The sequence below is a fragment of the Castor canadensis genome, chromosome 4, assembly GCF_047511655.1.
Source record: "Castor canadensis chromosome 4, mCasCan1.hap1v2, whole genome shotgun sequence".
Taxonomy (NCBI): Eukaryota; Metazoa; Chordata; class Mammalia; order Rodentia; family Castoridae; genus Castor; species Castor canadensis.
This window is the reverse complement of record NC_133389.1, coordinates 129,753,594-129,774,702: the sequence shown is the minus strand read 5'-3', so window position 1 is coordinate 129,774,702 and position 21,109 is coordinate 129,753,594. Positions and strand designations below refer to the sequence as shown.

Sequence of the window (21,109 nt, the reverse complement as noted above, 5' to 3'; positions counted from 1 at the left end):
AATAGTATGTATGCTTAAGTTTACCCATCTACTGAAAATGAAAATTATTTCTGGATTATAGAACACTTTGGAGACAAATTTACCAAGATATATGGATTATCAGCTATTAAAAATAATTTGACCTTGATTGATTAGTATAAACTTCTTTTCTACAGTGTCTTAATATTGAAAATGACAAGCTGGTTGAGACTGCTCCCACAGTTCCAAGCCCAGAAACCAAACTGACAGAAATTGGCAATAATTACCATTTCTACTCATCCATCCCCTCCCTGGAAAAAGAAGTGGGGAACTGCAGTCCACATTTTCTTCATGCTTTTGAGGATTCTTTCAGCAGCATCCTCTCCACAGAAGATCCCAATCAGTTGACAGTGAACTCATTAAATTCAAATGCCACATTAAACACAGGTTTTGGTGATGAATTTTATTCCGCTTTCATAGCAGAACCCAGTATCAGCAACAGCATGCCCTCCTCTGCTACTATAAGCCAGTCACTCTCTGAACTTCTTTCTGGGCCCGCTGATGGCTCTGATCTATCACTATGCAAAGCTTTCAACCCAAAGCACCCTGAAAACACAGCAGAATCCAATGATTCTGATTCTGGCATTTCATTGAACACAAGTCCCAGCATGCCATCCCCAGAACACTCAGTGGAGTCTTCCATCTATGGAGATCCACCACCTGGTTTCAGTGACTCTGAAATGGAAGAGTTAGATAGCGCCCCTGGAAGTGTCAAACAGAATGGTCCCAAAACACAGCCAGTACTTTCCTCTGGAGATACAGTGCAACATCTGTCACCAACTCAAAGGTACAGTGTTCCTGTACATGATGCCCAGTGTGAAAACACACCAAAGAAAGAACTGCCTATAAATCCTAGTCATCGAAAAGCCCCATTCACAAAAGATAAACATTCAAGCCGTTTGGAGGCTCATCTCACAAGAGATGAGCTCAGGGCAAAAGCTCTCCATATCCCATTCCCTGTTGAACAAATCATTAACCTCCCTGTTGACGACTTCAATGAAATGATGTCTAAGGAGCAATTTAATGAAGCTCAACTTGCATTAATTCGAGATATACGAAGGAGGGGTAAGAATAAAGTGGCTGCTCAGAATTGCAGAAAAAGAAAACTGGAAAATATAGTAGAACTGGAGCAAGATTTAGGTCACTTAAAAGATGAAAAAGAAAAATTACTCAAAGAAAAAGGAGAAAATGACAAAAGCCTCCATTTACTGAAGAAACAACTCAGCACCTTGTATCTTGAAGTCTTCAGCATGCTACGAGATGAAGATGGAAAACCGTACTCTCCAAGTGAATACTCCCTGCAGCAAACCAGAGATGGCAATGTATTCCTTGTTCCCAAAAGTAAGAAGCCAGATAGTAAGAAAAAGTAGATTTGAGAGATTTGGCCTTTTCTGGGCTAGTGGGCTTTTTGTTTTGTTTTTTTGTACTGTTCTACAACCTCCTACTGTGATGTGAAATGCAGAAATGTTCTTTACAAGTAATTCTATGCAAAATTATAGGCAAAACTAGTGTAGAAAATAAAATGAAACTTTAAAAAAGCATTAAAATATCAGTATGTTGAATCAGTAGTTTCATTTTAACTATGAAGTTAATTTCTTAGGACACCATCTGGGTGTGTAAGTGTAAATACTACAAAACTTATTTATACTGTTTTTATCTCATTTGTTACAGTCAGATTTATAAGATGACAGGACATCTGGCTAAAAGCAAATTGTCGCAAAACTAACCACTATAGTTTTTTATAAATACTATATGAACAAAAAAATGGCATTTTTTTATATTGTTTAGCTCTGGCAAAAAAAACAAAACACAATGAGCTGGCACTAATAAAGGAATATTAAGATTTTTGTGATTCATTTGCATTTTTTCACAACAGTATTTTCCATGGGACAATCATCCATTTTAACACATTTGTGTATTTTATATTTTCAGAATGGTTTTGAAAATTTTAAAAGCATCTTATACCAAGTATGTGGTACTAGTGTTGTTACAGAGAAAGTATAGATAAGTTTCAACAGCAGGTACGTCTCAAGCAAGGAAATGTGTAACACACTGACATGAAAATACATCAACAAATGTGTGCCTAACCATGTACTAGTTATTATTTGTAGCGCAAAGAACAACTCAGTATTCTTATGCTCCTAGACTTAACATTCTAGTGAAGAGATACAGGAAACGTTAGAGAAGGATTGGGAAGAACTGTAGAAAGTATGCAACTTAAAATAGGGTTGTAAATATGAAGCCACATTGAGGCTGCAACATTTGAAAGGTGAGGAAGAGCAAGCCATTCTATCCATGGCTAAAGAGCATTGCAACACTGGACACACAAGTCCACAGGCATGGCCTGATTGAGAAAAAGCTGGAGGGGATGGTGTAAGAGTAAAGCCAGGTGGCAGTGGGTCGCGCCTATAATCCTAGCTCCTTGGGAGGCTGAGATTGGGAAGATCACGAAATTCAAGGCCAGCCCAAAGACCCCCATCTCCAAAATAATCAGAGCAAAATGGACTGGAGGTGTGGCTCAAGCAGTAAAGCACCTGCTTTGTAAGCACAAAGCCTTGAGTTCAAACCCCTGTCACCACCCACCAAGAAAAAAACAATAAACCTAGGGAAGTATAGGAGGGGGCAGGCACAGCACAAAGCCTTCTAAGTCTTCAGAAGGACTTTATGAAGTGGGGACCCATTAGCCAGGCTAAGCAACACTACCAAAGCAGGTTGCTGTGGCTCATGTGCTAGGAATTTACAGGACAAGGGGTAGGAGCAGGGAGACTAATTTGTGAGGTTTGTGCGTTAAGATAGTCTTGCTCTAGGGCCAAAGAAGTGTGTACAGGGTCAGGATGCTGCATCTCAAAGTTGCACTAGAAAGACTTTCTAGTAGATTGAAGAATTATGTTACTCAGGAATGGATAACTCGGTAAGAGTAGGTGAGAAAACTGGTTCACATATGGACATGTAAAGCATACAAAATTATGGGCTCAAAATCCTTTGAAAATGTTCCTAAGCCCCCTCCCCCACTGGGGATCAAACCCAGGGTCTTTGCACATACTAGGCAAGCAGTCTACCACTGAGGTACATCTTCCAACTTTTTTTTGGGGGGGGGAGGGGGCTGAGGAGGGAAGGTAGCCTAGGCCAGCTTCTGCCTCTGGAATTATGGGTGGTATCAGTCACACACCGTACCTAGTAAAATGAGGGTGCTAACAAACCATTCATAGTTCCAGCTGGTTTGTTTTTTGCAGTACTGAGGTTTGAATTCAGGGCCTACATCTTGAGCCACTCTGCCAGCCCTTTTTAGGAATGAGTTTTTTCAAAATAGGGTCTGTCCCGTGTCTACCCCCGCCGCCCCCCCCCCCCCCCCCCGCTTCAAAACCGTGATCCTCCTGAGTAGAGTAGCTGATTACCGATGTGAGCCACCAGAGCCTGGCTCCAACTCTTCATCATCTAAGGAAGTCATTTGTTTTGCCCTTTGTCAGCCAAAGGAGCCATTTAAAAGGTGTTTAAGCATATGCATTAATGGTAAACTATTCCCCCAAGACCTTTATGGTGTCCAGGCCCACAAACGCAAGAAGCAGACTTAGCCTCTTCCCCATCAATTCCTAGAATAACCTGCAACTCACTTCAGCACTCAGGCTTGTTTCCTCATCTGCAGAGTGGAGCTATATTCTAGCTCTCGGTAAACGCTGTCAACTATTTTAGCCTTGTATTGACATTTTGGGCAACACATGAAAAAATCAAACTAGCTCAGCAAGAATTTCATTCGGATGACTGGAAAACTTTAAGGACCAACAATTCTAGGATTAATATTGGATTATTTTCTATGTACCAAATACTTTCCTTAGGCTGTGGAGGAATTTCCTCTAGTGGTGGTGGTAATGATTCCTGGAGAAGACACTTTTTCTAACTCAGAATATAATCTCAAGTCTTGAGCACAGTGTGCGTCTTTTAGACAAAACTGTACATGGGTTGGTGACAATAATCGCAGGGACAGTTCCATTTGAGGCATGTGGGATTGGCCAATAAAAGACGGCCAAACAATGCTGGGGCACATGAAACAGCCTTCATCTGCATTGTTGTATTTCAAAAGACTTTGCCCACAGTTCAAACAAAACAACTTACTGTAGAACCTTCTAGTACCTAAAACCTAACTTCAAGTACTAAACTCACTGCTTTATGTAGACTGTGTTTAAAATTATCAGTTAGGGGGCTGGAGGTATGGCTCAAGTGGTTGAGCACGTGCCTACCAGGCACAAGGCCCTGAGTTCAAACCTCAGTACTGGGGGAAAAAAAAAACCCAAAAAACAGTAAGAGCTGGGCACCAGCAATTTAGCCACTTGGAAGCCCCAGATCGGGAGGATCAGAGTTTCAAGCCAGCGTGGGCAAAGTCTGTGGGACCCCATCTCCAAAATGGACTAGGGCAGCAACTCGAGTGGTAGAGTGCTTCCCTAACTAGCACAAACTAGACCCCAAATTTAACCCCCAGCATCACAAAAAACACCCTTCAATCCCTGTGTGGAGGAAAAACCCCTTGTTAACTACATAGTCTCCCATTAAAATTTTACTTACTACACTACAGGACATTCTTATGACAACTGCTATTACCCAAATGATACTAGAAACTAGAGGCGCTAGGTTGAACTCTTTAAGCCTTTCACACTTAGAACTTCAGATTTAAGGGTGGATTGTCATCTGTATTTTACATAAAAGCAAGTGTTCTTAACTTGGATAGAATTTAGAATTTTCTTAAAATTTTGATGCAAAGTTGTTTTTTCTAACATGTAATGAAACAGCATTCCCTTCAGTGTTCCTGGCAACAAGCCACAGGGTAGTCATTCACAGTGCTTGTAATTAGCTTAAATCAATACTAACTAGATCACTGTCAGAACTTCAAAAATAGAAGGCAGACCCACAAAACCTTGTTTAATATGTAAAGTGTATTATACTGCCACAAAAAGTATTTTGTTTGCAGTACCTAATTCCACACATCCATGCACATAAAATCACCATTCTAAGGGGGTGTCTCAGCATTACCAAACAGCCAGAAATGAGCTAAATAACTTCCAAAGAACCTATCCAAAGTCACAAGATTGCTGTAAATTCTGTATTTAAGTTGGATAAGCAAAACTTACAAGTTCAAAAACTGAACTGCATTCTTTATTAAATAAGGGCACAAAACAGCTGAGACTAACTCTAAAAAATGCAATCCATCAAAACTTGGTATTTTTTGCACATTTCTATTCATGTCTTATATCCTCCAGATATAGCCAGTTAATATTTGACAGAACTCCATTACTTTTAAACCCTGTTAATAGTATGGGCAAATTGCTATTTCTTAGCTTTCAAAACTATTTAAACACTACATGAACATGCAATTACATCTACCCTCAACATTACCTGGTGTTGACATCTTAAGTGTGACAGAAATGTCATGTTTTGTTACTTGCCCCCAAATCTGGCATTATATATTCAATCCAAAGCTAAATCAACCTATTGTGTAACAGAATCCCATTTTTGCCAAAGAAAACACTTAATTTTTAGAAAACCCAATTCAAATATAGTTGTGATGGGTACATGGGAGAAATCAAATTTTATCTTCTTGAGTATTTGGCAATTTGTAAGTTTCCCATTCTGAGAAAATATATCTTGTTGGAAATGAAGTCCACACTTGCCAAATTACTTTAGGACTTAATGTTCATTAAGTCCTTAAGATCACTTTATTGTGCAGAACATGACACCACTGTATTATGGTAAAAAGCCAGCGTTTTGAACATGTAACTAAAAATCCTTACCTGGCTTCAATTTTTAATTTCACTTTATATACTTAATGTAGTTTAAGCTAGAAATCCACATACACAACGGTATAAAAACAATTTTAAAAAATCACAAATTATCAAACCAGTCACTAAGGTGACTAAACACTCTTTTAACTTTTACTTGGGTTAAATTGCAGGGTAGATTAAGACCAATTTCATGTAAGCTTCTTTCCCCTACTCACCCTCAACCACAAAATGTTTAACTCACTGCCTTGCAAGAAACCAGACATTTCTAACACGCCCCATTTCTTTCCCAGCTTGTTTCATGTATTTACTTGCCTATTTACTCTTTACATGTACCACCTCCCAATGGTTTCATGTGTTGTCTTTTAAAACCTAAATATCCTGTCAGACAAGTATTAAGTAGCAGTTAACTTTGGACTTTTAATTTAAAATACTGTTTCTTCTAACCAATTTCCCAGTTTATAGAACCCACATCTTTCAAAAATATTTCAAAGCTTCCTGATGCTAAAGTTGTAATATACCCAAAACATTTAAGTCACAAACACTGTGAAGTGACAAAACCACACACACATTTCTAAAAAATATTTTAATGAAAAAGTTATCTTTCTGTAAACATTTCATTGAACTACAAACAAAACATTTAAATCCATTACAGACCACCTGATTAAAAATCAGAGTAAAACATAATGAAGCTTTAAAACTGCAAATTAGATAGGCTAACAATCCTTACATTACCATGCTTATTCACTACTTTGTGACGTTACTCGGAGATAGTCTTTAGAGGAGTATTTCATATTGTAGCTTACTCTGGAAAGCTTAAAACCAAGCCTGTGTTTCTACTTGGTTCCCAAACAAATGGGCTTCATCTTACCATACAAATTTTCTCTCCCTTTAGAACATGAGTGTAAATTCACTTTAATGTTAACATTAGAAGCAGTAACCTACAAACTTTAACAAAATCAGTTAGAAAGTTTGCCCCAACCATTTCCTACTTAGAATTTCCTTGTTTACCAGTGCTACAACTGAAGACGGTTGTTTTTCAGAAATGACAATGAAACTGCATTTAAATAAAACCACTTTATTTCATAGATAAAATGAATGCCTTTAAAGTGTTTCCTGTCTTAGGAAATGTGCTTCACCAAAACCATGTGAAAAGGCTAATACCTTAAACAATTCTAAGCTATGTGGGAATTCATTACTTATTTAGACAGAACCAACCTTTTTCTGAAAAGAAACTGGCAAACCACTCCTGTTCATGTAAGAAACTGACTTTACTAGCCCTTTAAGGGCAGCAAAAAAAAAAAAAAAAAAAATCCCTTTTCCAACTGACATTAATTCTTGGGAAAAATGTCTTTTTTAAGAGGGGCTTTAGTGTAATTAGAACCCCCTATTTAGGGTTAACATTTAACAAATTTATCCTGTTGGGCCAAGTAATTCCCTGAATTTATGTATAGAAGAACTTAGGAGGTCACTTAAATTAAGATCATTCTAATATCTATCATCATCTAGTAATTGTGTAATGGTTATCCTTCTCAGTATGAATGGCAGCTTACTCATGTTAAAAGTCCTGATTACAAAAACTTCACAGAAAGGGAGGCTACTCTTTCTTTACTGACAACAGACTTTGCCCTAATAACAGTGAGTAGCACACAAGAAGTCGTATTTGATTCATGCTGCACATGGCCATTACAGGGCAATTTTGCCTATGCTTTAAAACGTGTTCAATGTGGTACCAAGATAAAAGTTTTCAGCTTGAGAATTTGCCTTCTAAAGAGGGGTGACGTTTCAAAATATGTAGTATGGATTTGTAGGGAAATAAATGGTGTCATTAGGTTTTACTGTGAGCTACAAACCTTACCCAGCCAGAAACCTTCGTATTTAAGATGGTAGGAAAGACATTCCTCATTTAGGCAAGTAGGGTTCTCATTCAACCTGCAAATCAAAAAGATTACTCTTACCTTGCTTTACAAAAAATTACTCTTTAATTAGTGAAAAAATTCAAATTCAAGCCTTACCTAATGCTTATTGCCCTTCCTTGCAGGTCTAAATGCTAGACCTAGTGACTGTGGCAACTATCTCTCATTGATGTTCCAAAAGGCGAAGAACTCCTTCCTGCTAGACTTTCTTCGATATTTCAGTTGTAATAAGCAGATTTAACTAGCTTTTTGGAAAGTTGCTCACTATCATCATAGTATCTTATGCCTTCACTTCTCTGTAGTTGAAGCTCTTGCTGCTGCCTTCTCATTCTTTATTTATGCTGACTTGTCCATACTCAAAAAGGCTGCTGAAGTCCTGTCTTAGTGAGAGTTTCCTTTGATCCACACTGTGCTTAAAAAGCACAGTTTGTCCTTTAAAGCTGGTTATATCGCTCTCCTCATGGCTTACTTTTCCACATTGTTCAGAAAAGCTAAACTAATACAACTTATAAACAGGTCACATACAAATTTCACCTGCTTATAGGTTGTAAACATCCACTTACTGAAAAATATTTTTACTTATTAAACTACTAGTTCCAGAACATAAGAAGTTGGTTAACAAAACAATTAACCTCATATACCATTAAAGGATACTGTCAAGGTTGTGTCAAACAATGTCACAAACATAAAAACAGGAAATGTTAATCTTCCCCATTCCTTCAACCTTTATTATATGAATAAAAGAACTTGAGACAATTTAGCTTGATTTTAATAGAATGTTTCCCAAGCATTATTTTGACCAGGTACCCAAGTTTAAGTTTTGAACATTGACAGTGTCCATGTATTTATATAACCACACTTGAAGTTATTAAGGACTTAACCATTTTCTAATATAAGCCTATTTTCTACACTGCTTATTCACATATGTCCATTAACAAATGGAATGTTGTCTGTTACATTTATTGGTTTGTGAGTGTTTTCTGGAAAACTGCAGTATTTGTGAAGACCAATTTCCATGCTGGCATTGCATGCATCCAAATATTAATAATGCACAGAGGCACAGAATTAGAGCAACAAGAGAGCATATTCAAACACTAGCACGCCCCATTCCCCTTTTTATTGCTTGTTTTGCTTAGTACTTTATAAACCAAGTAAAAATCTTGAATCCAATGTTCAACTACTAAAGAAAGAGTAACAGCAGGGCACATACTTAGGGCTTGAGTGAAATTGTAAGCACTAGCTGGCGCAAACAGACATTTTTTATATATATGACCTTATTACCTAAAATTCTTTTCTACCAGCAACTTCTAAACAAATTGGTAAGTCACACCAACACAATTTAGGTAAAAATATACATAAGGAGTAACAGTGTGTTCTTTGGGAATTTAAGAACTTGGACTCTGCAAATTTTAATTCAGGTCTTTGGGAAGTGAGAATCTTGTACTAAGCAACTGTGCTACATTTCTGCTGCATTAAGTTATTTCGGACAACTATACCTAAACTATCCTTGGTTTTATTCAGCAAAATGTGTAGGGTACAAACAGCTAAGCATGCCAGCCAGTGAAAAATTGAACAATGAACTGTTTTCTATTCTCTTGCTTGAAAACATGTATGTGTTGGCGGGGTGAGGGGAAAGATAAGTAAACCAAGGAAAGTAACTCAACTTATGGAATTCTGGGGTTTAAAATGAAAAAGAGAACAAAATCAGATGACCACTAATTTGTTCAAACGTAGTAACAAACATAGTGGTCAAGTATCAAAAATTAAGAGTAGTTTTTAAGGTGGAGAGGGAAAACATCTACCACCCTATTCCAGAATCTAAACAGAGGCAGTAGACATGTTGTATACCCCAAAACTATGGTAGCAGTTTAAATGTGACCAAGGTAAATGTAGAATGGAGATGTAACACCCAGGACTCAGCAAGTCTAACACACTAAAATCATTACATTTTGAAAGAAAATGCACAAAAACCAAATAGAAATTTTGAGATTCTTTTCATTTGAAGGTTATCTTAATGCTATTAAATTCACAAATATGCTAATTTAAATACCCAATCCTAAGTATCTAAAACACACATTGCAAACATACAAATATCTATTCTCTCCACATGTCAGCGCCCATTCATATCATGGTTTGGAAATGGGGAGAATAGGTTCCCCTTAAACTGCAAGTCAGTAGGTGTTTCTTTACAGTTAACTTTAGCAAAATTCATACAAAATAGTAATTAACAATGATCTTTACTTGTTAACTCACAAGGAAACACCTTCAAAACTGCATTTTGTTAAAGTTTCTGTACTAAAATGTAGAAAAACTGAACTACACAAATATTGAAAAGTTAAAAATTCCTTAATTTTTTATTCCTGGTACCACTACCACAATTTACAGGGCAATATACCTGATGTAATGAAAAGAAAAAGAAAAAGACAAAGCTACAACAGATAAAAGACCTCAGGAATGTACATCTAATTGACACTACATTGCATTAATCAATAGCTGCACTTTTTGCAAACTGTGGCTATGACAGTCCTGAACAAGAAGGGTTTCCTGTTTAAGCTGCAGTAACTTTTCTGACTATGGATCATCGTTCCTCCTGTGGCAGATTTTTACAGTTCCTCTAATGCATTTGGGACGACTGTCTCAAAGTAACCTGCAGCTTTCCTGACAACTCCTCGCTCTCTCTCCTGCTAAGAACTGTAGCCTGTTGAATAATACAGGATAAAAAAATTATTACACTCAGTGAACAGTTCCACATATCGTTTATCATCATGATAAAAATTTAAAGATACCTACCCTTTTTCTGCTGTTTTTAAAACCTTCTGCTACCATATCCACCACTTCCACCACCAGATCCATAACCACCTGGAAATATACATGTAGAGTTTTCACATATACATAAAATTTTAAATTAAAATGGCTCTAAAAACTTTTGATGGGCTGGGAGTGTGATTCAGTGCCTGGCAAACACAGGATCCTGGGTTTAAACCCCAGCACCAGCTCCCTCCAAAAGAACTTGGTAAAAAATTACTTACCACCATAGGGACTGCCAGAGCTTCTTCCACCAAAACTTCCCCCCTTCATGGGTCCATAATTTGACTGCTGTTGTCCACTATAATTTCCAAAATCATTATAGTTCCCACCACCACCATAGTTACCTGAAATCACAAATATTTTGTCGTTCACCTAAGGAATATAGTCCCCCTAAACTTACGTAACTCATTTTTTGACAATCATGGTGGCTAACATGTTCTATAATGCTTATATGCAACTCACTGAATGGGATCTTAACATAACTCCCAAACTCCCTCTACCGTAAGTTTCCTAGTAGACCTAAGACATAGAGGAGAGGAAAACTATGTGGAAGATCGTCAGAAGGGCATGTTTCTACACAGCTGTCAGATTTCAGCGTATTTGAGGAACATCAATGCCCTGCACCAAATGCAGTATCAATTCGACACTGCTCAATTTGCCATTTTAATGTAATTCAATTTCAAAAACACAGAGAAGATACTTTAAATTGTCAACAAGGGTTGTTCTTGGTAATACTTAGTAAAATCCAACAAAACTGTGTCTTCATAACTAATGTCTACAATTTCATGACATAATGACGGGCATACGGTTACATATCACATGTTACCACCCAAAGTACTTTATTTAACCTAGAGTTCAGATAGCACCCTTACTCCTTTCAGTAAGTGCAAGTATTTGCATATTGTATCGCTACAGTTTTAAAGTCAGAGCTGAGGAATATTCTATCAAATACACTAGTGGTTTTTAAACATAAAATTACTTACACTAGTAAATATTCCCTTTACCACACAAAAGTTGAGTATATTTTACTAATTTACTAAATAGCCAGCAAAGTTAGGAAAATTCCTTTTAATCTCCACATGTGTATTTTTTATTAAGTAAAATTTTTATCCAAATGTTCAAAACTTTTTACCATTTTTTCAATCATCTGTAATAGGAACTATAAATACCGATACTTAAATTTCTGAGTATGGAACACTTACCGCCACCAAAATTTCCTCCTTCATTGTAACCATCGTAACCTCCTCCACCACCACCATATCCACCACCTTGGTTCCCATATCCTGGTCCACCACCACCATAGCCTCCTCTACTACTATAACCAGGGCCACCGCCATAGTTGCCACCTGAAAACAAGGCCACAAAAACACCACAAATGTAAAGATCAAGATACTGAATTCTAGTTTTGTATTACATTTAAGTCACTGACAAGCCAATCAAATGTTTAACACTCTGAAACATAGTAATACCTAGTCAACAGAGCAGCAAGAATCTGAACTAGTAAAAATTAAGTCCTTAACAGCCATGCTTGAAATTAAAAGTAAAAATTACTGTTTTTTTTCTTTTAATTTCACTAAGGAAAATACAGTCTCAGATGAAGCTATTACAGTAAATTTTAATAGCTAAAAAGGACTAAGTTAATGTTCAGTCCTCTATGGAAGTTATTCTTCTAAAGTACTAACTTAGAAGTATACTTTAACCACCAATCCACTCAATTTTGACTAAAACTGAAAAGTGCATAAAATAATTTTTAACATGGTATAGAAACAGCCTAAATACTTATCATCAGGGGTGGGGATGTAGATCAGTGGTAGATTGCTTGCCCATCATGTGAGGCCCTGTTTGATTCCCAGCAATGCAAAAATAAAACAAAACTTACCATCACCTCCAAATCCATTATATCCACCATCACCTCCTCCATAACTACCTCTGCTGCCACCACCTCCACCACCATAACCTCCTAAGGGAAAGCCAAGATATGAATCAAAATCACATACTCAATTTTACTACTGAACCTAAGACACACATACTTAAAACTAGTAAGTACAACTTACCTCTTCCACCAAAGTTTCCACCACGGCCAAAATTACCTCCACCACCTCCAAAGTTTCCTCCACGACCCATAAAGTTGCCAGATCCACCTCCACGACCTTTAACAGTCAAGTAAGATTTTTAAGAACCTTAGAAACACCTTTTGTATCTATTAGGTACGTGTAAATGATCCTACTTACCTCTCTGTGATCCAGCAGACTGCATCTCTTGTTTAGAAAGGGCCTTTTTCACTTCACAATTATGCCCATTAATAGTGTGGTATTTCTGAACTAAAATTTTTTTAATCAAACAAACAAAACAATTATTTTATGTTCAGAAAAGCATATAAAAATGGTGCCCCTTGTCTTTATGTGGCTCATTAAAATGTTTTAAAGAATGTAGTTGAGGACTAGGGGCATGGCTCAAGTAATGAGTGCAAGACCCTGAGTTCACCTATTATCAGCCCCACCCCAAGAGGTTGACTCTGAAGGGAAGGAGGGATGAGAGTTCTAGGAAGTTAAAGTGCTTATTTCTTGATCTAGATGGAGAAAGTGAGCTGTACACTTTACAGGCTATAAAGCACAACACAAAAATATAATCAACTTAGCAAATTTAGATCAAAACAGAAACTATTCTCTCTCAAATTCCAATAAATTGTTTCTTACCAACAATTTTATCAACTGTATCATGATCATCAAAAGTTACAAAAGCAAATCCTCTCTTTTTTCCACTCTGCCTATCTTCCATAACTTCTATGGTTTCAATCTTGCCATACTTTTCAAAGTAGTCTCTCAAATTATATTCTTCTGTATCTTCTTTAATACCACCAACAAAAATTTTTTTCACTGTTAGATGGGCACCAGGCTTTACAGAATCCTACAAATAAAATAAAAACATGCTAAATCAAAAAACAAACTTTCACCGTTTCACGTATCATGTAATATGTTATTAAAATACCTCTCTAGAAACAGCTCTCTTTGGTTCCACTACACGTCCATCAACCTTGTGTGGTCGAGCACACATTGCTGCATCCACCTCTTCAACACAAGAGTAGGTCACAAAGCCAAAGCCCCTGGAACGTTTTGTTTGGGGGTCTCTCATTACCTACAAAATAAAATTTAAAGCACTGAAATACACCTCCGCAGCTCCTGTATCCCTCCCATGAGCCTTTTTATTCCCTTCTAACTTACCACACAATCTGTGAGTGTGCCCCATTTCTCAAAATGTTCTCTTAAACTATCATCTGTAGTTTCAAAGCTCAGACCACCAATAAACAGCTTCCTTAGCTGCTCTGGTTCCTTTGGATCATGGCCCTGAGAAAAAGAATCAATATATTTTAATTATTTCTTGTAGTATGTTAATTTTAAAAAAAACACTGCATGAATTCTCTTTAATCCACAAGTATCCACAACAGTAACCCTCTGTCCGGTTAAAAATTTACCTAAAATGGTGCTAAGGATCACTTTAAACTGAAGTTCAAGACAATTCCAGGATCAAAAATCCCTCAAATTTTTAAGCCACAGCTAAGTGTCATTAAACAAATGAGAAGTCATTTTCTAAGAAGCCGAAGTGTCAGAGAAGCAGTGTTCCACCCATGCCACTTCAAATTTTCTGTCTATACTCCAACAAACATTTAATTTGAAAATAATCCATAAAATATAAGAAGTTTTGAGTGAGACAACTTAGAAATTCACCAGTTCCAAACAAATCAATATTAAACTACATATTCCTAGGCTAAACCTGTATTTCCACAAAAACAAACCCTAAAAACAAAACCGCCTACTACATAGCTTTCTGTAATCAATTCGTTATATCGTACATTTGTTATCATACGGTTTAATGATTTTAAATGCCACACATTTTACAGTCAGGGTATTCCTAAACTGGACTTACATTATGTGCATTTTGCCTTAACAGAAGAATGAAGCACAAAACAGAAATAATGTGGTGTTTTGAAGAAAAAAATTAAGATGTGGTCGAAGTTTTATGTCTTAAGTGTTTTAAATAAATTAAATGAACTGTCATTTAACCATGCAATATGATTTCGTTCACCCAAAATCCTTAAATAAGGACTGCTGGAAGTGGTTCAGATTATAGAAAACCACCCTAGAGTTAGTCTTGCGCTCAAGTCCCAGTACAGCCAAAAAAAAAAAAAGGTCCTTAAATAATGGGTTTCTAGTATCTCCGTGTCCTCTAAAAGTACAGATGTTAAAGCATCAAGTGTGAGATTTTCACATGCTAGAAAAAAACGTTAAAGAATTGCCTAAATCATAGCTCACTTACTCCCACTTGGATGAATGCATTTCATAGTAACACAAAAATCGACAAATTAAAACCCACATAAAATTCTCACAGATAAAAATTTCAACTGTTGTTGCAATCCTCTAGAACAAAAATCTAGATAACTACAACCAGAGCAAATGCAAGCAATGTAAAATTAGATAAAAAAAAAAACCAACTTTTAAGCTCCTACTTAACGTCTACAAATATCTGAATCTCAAACTCTTAAGAGTAAGAACACTTCACCCACATGGCGATGTGAATAGTTTCTAAGTACTTCGGGATGAATAGCAGATGAGGCAGCATTGATATGCTTTAAAAAGCAGTGAACTTTTCAGAAATTTCCACGTGGGGCTATGAGGAACAGGCTAAGAGAATTTAACGAATTCTCGTCACCGAAAACCTGAGCGAAAGTACCGCGCCCGGAGCCTCGAATTTGTGGCATTTTCTGCCCGGCCGCCTCCTGCCTGCTCCCTCCAATCCCCGCGCTCTTTCCCGGCAGCGCAGCGAGGCGGCCGCCATTGCGGGCCAATGCGCCATTTCGTAACGCGGCAGCGGATCAATGTCAATGTGGCCGCCGCCCGCTCGCTCGCTCGCCCGGATGTGCCTGCTCGTCCCGTCCCCTCCCCCACCGCCTCCTCCTAACCGCTCCCGCTGAGGACCGCCATGCCGCCCTCGGCCTCGCCTCCGAGGCCGCGCACCCGGCGAGCCTTTTGCCCCCCTGAAAAGGCCCCCGATCACGCCGCGCCTCCCAAGACAGCCTGTGCGGCCGACGGTGAGGGCGAGGCAGGCAAGGGGCCCCGAGGAGGCCGCCCAGGCCTGCTCCCCTCCCCCTCTCACCGCCCGTCTCAACGCAGAGCGCGGGACGGCTGTCCCGGTCCACCCGGCCTCCCCGCTCCCATCCAGGCAGGTCCCCCATGCCGGCCACTACCCATCAACCCCCCGCTCTCCCCCTAATACCTCCTCCCCCCGGCGGCGGCGGCGACGGCCGGAGTCGGGCTGGGGGCGACCGGGCGGCGGTTTTACCTCCATTTTGAGACCGGACTCGCCTCTTCCAACTCGAGTTCAATATGGGACCGAGAGGAAGAGGCGGGGCCAGTTGTCACGTGACGCTCTTTCCGCGCGCCGCCGGCCTGGCGGAGGAGGAGCGAGCTAGGAAAGGGGCGGGGCCAGATGGGAGCGAAGGGAGACTGGACGAACGGGTTGGCGGGCAGAGGGTGGAAGCTCGGTGGGCCGCGGGAGCGCGCGCGTTTTGCTAACTTCCAATACAGCTCCGCCCTTGCCTCGGTTGGCGCCCGGGCGGCTGCTGGTACGTCAGTAAGAGCTCGACCAATGGTGAGTGCCCACGTCGGGAGAACGCCTTGTGACCGCGCGTCACCGAACAGAAAGGCCTTTCCCTTTCTTCTCGCGCGTCTTGCCCCTCCCCCACGCGGGACTATCGGTCTCCATTTCCAGATTCGTTCCACTCCCGTGCCTGAAGTAAAACCACACTTTTCTACCTCGTAACGCAAGATTGCAAGAAAGCCCTCTTAGCCTTTGAGGTTCCCCTCTCTCTCTCTCTCTCACAAATGCCGGGGACGAGTGTCCGTGGCCGACGCCCACCTCAAAGGGCGGGTATTGAAAAATCCCTGCGACACCGACACGCGTCAATCATGGGCACCTTGAACGGGCCTCAAAACGCTGCTGACACGCTGACTTTTTTACTCTTAACGACCTGAGGCAGGGCTGATGGAGTTCGTTAGCCACTCACTGAGCTCCATTACGTCGGGGATATTTTGTAACGCTTTTCTAGCTAGCAAGGAAGAAGCCGAAGCCTCTGTTCTAGGGGACACAATGTAGGGAATTAATTTAGAAAATTTCCAAAAAGGCACTGTTGCCAGGTACGCAAGTGATGTTTAAATGTGGTCACCTGTTCCCAATTTTGATTTAAGAGTGAGGAAACTAGAGCTATAATCATTTCTCTGCTACCCAAGGGATTTTAAAATTTTTTTGGCCTTACTGAGCTTTAGTTTTGTTTTTCATAGCTAAAGGATTAGGCACTCATGAGACAGTCATAAGCTAATAATTTGTAGATTGTTATTTAAACAGTTACTGATTTAAAAAATGACCACAGTTAACAAACCTCCCCTTCCCATTTAGGAAATGCCTTGTATTTTAATTTAGCAATCCATATGACCAACTCCTTTAAAAATTCATCTGGCCTCCCTTGGAAAGATTAGCAATCTAATCAGTTATATTGTAAATTGTTTGGAGAGAAAGTTTGCGCAAACAAGTGGGGAGTGGTCAGCCTTGAGTTTGAAAAAGGGGTGTTGAAAAGGGTAGAATTTGTTGATGTTCAAAGAAGATAGAAACAGGTTTCTGTTGGGGTACAGAAACCAGTCACCAGGCCTTAATATAACTTCTTTTGTTGTTCTGATTCCAGAATCACAAGCACACTTTTATGCATGATCCTTGGAGAGCCATAACAGACTTGAAAAATGTCTATATGTTGTGATGTTTCAAGACATCAGAAAAATGTATTGCTTTAGTGTATGATTAATACCAAGATTTTGTGAGTCTGATAACTATGAAACAGTCCTTATATTCTGACCAGTTCTGTTCATAGAAAAACACAATGTTAAAGGCCTTCGTAAGATGGTCTTCTGGGGGAAGGGGGGAGAAATGACCCAAGCATTGTATGCACATATGAATAATAAAAAAATAAATAAATGAAAATAAATTAAAAAAAAAAAAGATGGTCTTCACATTAAACTACTCTATGAGGCATTGTTGGTGATCAGTAAGAGTGATCACCTGGCTGTCCTGTAAGGCATTTTTGTCTAGGTTAAACACCTAGACCTAACCAAGTTATTTCTAATCCATTCCTAATAACTTTTGTTATTCTTTCTTTGAATTGTATTACATTTTTACACTAATTTGAGAAACATGGTGAGGTAGCATAGCTACTAAGTCCTTACATCAGGGAACATAGTATGTCAGTCCATTTATTCAGGTCTTTTAAATCCTTCAATAATTGAGAATGTCACAAAGTGGCTCAAGTGGTAGAGTGCTTGCCTCGAAAGCGTGAAGCCTGAGTTCAAACGCTAATACCACCAAAATAATAATAATGATAATAGTAATAATGTGGATTTCTTCCTTTGGATTTATCCAGATTTGTTATTCATCCTGATTATGTATTTTTATATTCTGTCTAGTTTCCATGCTTTTGTGTAAGCTTACTCTCCAGCTCTGAGGCCCCATGGTATCTTGGATACAAACATCCCTCTGATTCTTGACCCTGTAGGATACAGACTTGAATCTTGTCTGCTTGTATATCCTTGTGTAGCCCTGGCTCTTTGAAATGAGAGAGAAAAGGGCTGAGCTTAATGGCATAAGCTGATAATCCCAGTCATGGGAGAGGCATACTAGGAGGATTGTGTTCCCTGGCCATCCCTGGGCAAAAAAGGGAGCTGTGGCTCAAGTGATAGAGTGCCTGCCTAGGAAGTGTGAGGCTCTTGTTCAAACCCCAGTACCATCCCTTTCAAAAGAAAGAAGGAAGGAAAGAGAGGAAGTATATAGGGGGAAGGGAGTGATTCCTATGGTGGGATGGTGGCAAATAGACTTTATATCAGGGCCTCTCAACTTCTTTCATATCATGATGCACAGAAAGGTAATTTTTGTATGGCATACTAGGGTAAACAGCAGATTTGGAGTCATCTAAATGATGGTTTTTAAAAATTCATAACATTTTCTTTAAAGTGTATAATTTTGATAAAAATAAAACGCAAAGTATTGGAAAAGATATTAAACATGGAACTTGCATAAAACCTTCAAATAAAAATGTTCATGTTTTTAATGATCGATTTAAACTTGTTCTTCTGAACATATTTTGATGTTAAGTTTTATGGTTGAAATGGCTTTATGCAGTTTCTGATACAGACTTTTTAATGATGAACGCTTCATATTCTGGGTACTCATTATCGAGGAACTCTGATCACATAAGTGGGTAGTAAAATATTTAAAACTGTTTTATACAACCATTCAGAATTTACAATTATATTTAAAAACTCTAACAGCCTTTCTTTTATTGACAAATGTAATGTTTCATGTGATAATGCAAATGGATGTGAAGCCCAATAGCATATTTTCATATCAAGATTTCTATGTTGAAGCTGCAGCTTTCAGAACATTCATGCATGGGCGACAGCTAGCCTAGGTGCCACTAAAAGGCACTGGCATTGGGGGTGTAGATCTGTAGTAGAGCACCCGCCTACCTTGCACTTGCACCATGTGCCTGGTTTTGCTTCCCAGTACTACCAAAAAAAAAAAAAAAAAAAAAAAAGCACAAGGAATAGAAACAGCTACTGTATGGCTACTGTATGTTAGACAAATAGTAAAGGAATTGTGTAGAACTGAGCCCGCCAGAAACATCACTCTCTAAGCTCTCTTCTCACTCCCTGACAGGACTGTGTGCTACACTCCTTGGGCACCTGGATTAAAAATTCATACACTGGCTCTAGTCTCTGTCTCTGCTGCTTGGTCTACACCCTGTACCACTCTGCACAGGATGCCCTGAGGAAGCATAAATAAGGCTGCTCTTGTTTTAAGTACTGGCCCATCTAGCTCTGGCTGCCTCTGACATCTCTTAACTGCCCCATTACAGGAAGGCTCAATTTCTTACTGTCATTCATAACACCTGCATTTCTGACTAGAGGCAATAGAGCCAGCAAAACTCTGAGATCAAACCAGAGTAACCATCAAAAACAAACAAAAAAACAACACACACACACCAGCATACCAGGTTCTGCTAGTTGGGAAGTACTGGATTGTGTGTCTCTTTTATGAATGATGAAGCCTGATATACATGGTAAGGAGTTGGTTTTTTGAAGATTAGAAGCAAAATTATGGCAGAGTTAAAACTGAAAGAATGGAAATTCAATGAAATATTTTGGGCAGGAAGAAGAATTCTAACAAGCTACAAGCTTTATTATTTACCACTATATTTAGAATATGATAATACCTTTATTTTCTAAGATTTTGGTTCTTAAATTAGGTCAATATAAAATAGAACACAAAACAAATATCTCCCTGCTAACTAAATCTTATTTCACGGTCAATAACTTGTTATATATCTTTTTTCATTTTCTTGGCCTAATCAATGGTTTAAGTATATATAGAACAAACACATTTGTTTCATTTTAACAAAATTGTATCTATCCAGATTGATCTAAAATCTCCCCCCCACACACTCACCTTTTTAAAAAAACAGTCATTAGCTGGGTGCTGGTGGCTCATTCCTGTAATCCTAGCTATTTGGAGGCTGGGATTGGGAGGATCACAGTTTAGGCCAGCCAGCATAGTTTGTGAGACCCCTTTTCCAAATAACCAGAGCAAAGTTGAGTGAGAGCAACTGCTTTACAATTGTGAAGCTCTGAGTTCAAACCCTAGTTCCACCAAAACAAAAACCAAAACCAAAAAAACAAATCACTTATCAAACTCTTTCTGTGTGCTAGGACATGCTGAAAAGTCATCATAGTCACTCGTTATTAAACATTCATGGTGTTCCTTATACTGTGCTAACCACCTTATGTTCCTGATCTCAGTTAATTCCCCTAACAACCTTAAGAAGTAAGTCCTGTTGTTATTCTCATAGTTCTTAAGAAAGCTAGGCTTAGAGAAGATGAGTAAATTGACCATGGTTATATGCCCTATGACTAAGGTGCTAAAGTAGAATGTCTAGTCATTTTAATATTCTTCCTTTCCTAAAGATCAGGTGTACACCTGTAATCCCAGTACTCAGAAGGCTGAGACAGAAAAACTCTACTCAGAAGCTTCTAGACATCATCAATAGCTACAGCAAAGTAGCAGGATATAAAATCAACATAGAAAAATCATTAGCATTTCTATACACTAACAATGAGCAAACGGAAAAAGAATGTATGAAAACAATTCCATTTACAATAGCCTCAAAAAAAATCAAATACCTAGGTGTAAACCTAACAAAAGATGTGAAAGACCTCTACAAGGAAAACTATACACTTCTGAAGAAAGAGATTGAGGAAGACTATAGAAAGTGGAGAGATCTCCCATGCTCATGGATTGGTAGAATCAACATAGTAAAAATGTCGATACTCCCCAAAGTAATCTACATGTTTAATGCAATTCCCATCAAAATTCCAATGACATTCATTAAAGAGATTGAAAAATCTACTGTGAAATTTATATGGAAACACAAGAGGCCACGAATAGCCAAGGCAATACTCAGTCAAAAGAACAATGCAGGAGGTATCACAATACCTGACTTCAAAC

At 38.6% G+C, this 21,109-nt stretch overlaps 2 protein-coding genes across 10 annotated transcripts in view; one reads left to right on the top strand and one right to left on the bottom strand.

Moving 5' to 3' along the window:
• Positions 1-1,863, top strand: part of Nfe2l2 (NFE2 like bZIP transcription factor 2) — a 31,761-nt gene extending 29,898 nt beyond the window's left edge. For all 7 annotated transcript variants that reach the window (XM_020160711.2, XM_074071162.1, XM_074071163.1 and 4 more), the window contains one exon: positions 156-1,863. In XM_020160711.2, coding sequence (XP_020016300.1) covers positions 156-1,388 — 1,233 coding nt within the window. In that variant the 3' untranslated portion in view covers positions 1,389-1,863. The remainder of the gene's footprint in view (positions 1-155) is intronic.
• A 4,494-nt stretch (positions 1,864-6,357) lies between these two features.
• Positions 6,358-16,003, bottom strand: LOC109684386 (heterogeneous nuclear ribonucleoprotein A3). Of its 3 annotated transcripts, none has more exons than XM_074071156.1 (11): positions 15,848-16,003; positions 13,732-13,854; positions 13,499-13,645; positions 13,207-13,417; positions 12,742-12,831; positions 12,565-12,660; positions 12,390-12,470; positions 11,713-11,856; positions 10,732-10,854; positions 10,493-10,561; positions 6,358-10,400 (listed from the first exon to the last, which is right to left on the bottom strand). In XM_074071156.1, exons 1-10 carry the CDS (start codon positions 15,851-15,853, stop codon positions 10,509-10,511), a joined length of 1,074 nt encoding a protein of 357 aa, XP_073927257.1. In that variant the 5' UTR covers positions 15,854-16,003; the 3' UTR covers positions 6,358-10,400; positions 10,493-10,508. The 3 variants fall into 3 exon arrangements, with proteins under 3 accessions (XP_073927257.1, XP_073927255.1, XP_073927256.1); XM_074071154.1 differs by having other exon boundaries at positions 15,782-15,940; XM_074071155.1 differs by having other exon boundaries at positions 6,358-7,718; positions 15,782-15,940.
• Between the last annotated feature and the right edge of the window lie 5,106 nt (positions 16,004-21,109).

Bases quoted from the DNA above. Each gene is read 5' to 3' on its own strand.
- LOC109684386 (XM_074071154.1), bottom strand. From the start codon at position 15,853: ATGGAGGTAAAACCGCCGCCCGGTCGCCCCCAGCCCGACTCCGGCCGT. The intron at 13,646-13,731 runs GTAAGTTAGAAG...TTTATTTTGTAG, and splicing joins GCACACTCACAGATTGTGTG to GTAATGAGAGACCCCCAAAC. The intron at 10,562-10,731 runs GTAAGTAATTTT...GTATATTTCCAG, and splicing joins CTCTGGCAGTCCCTATGGTG to GTGGTTATGGATCTGGTGGT.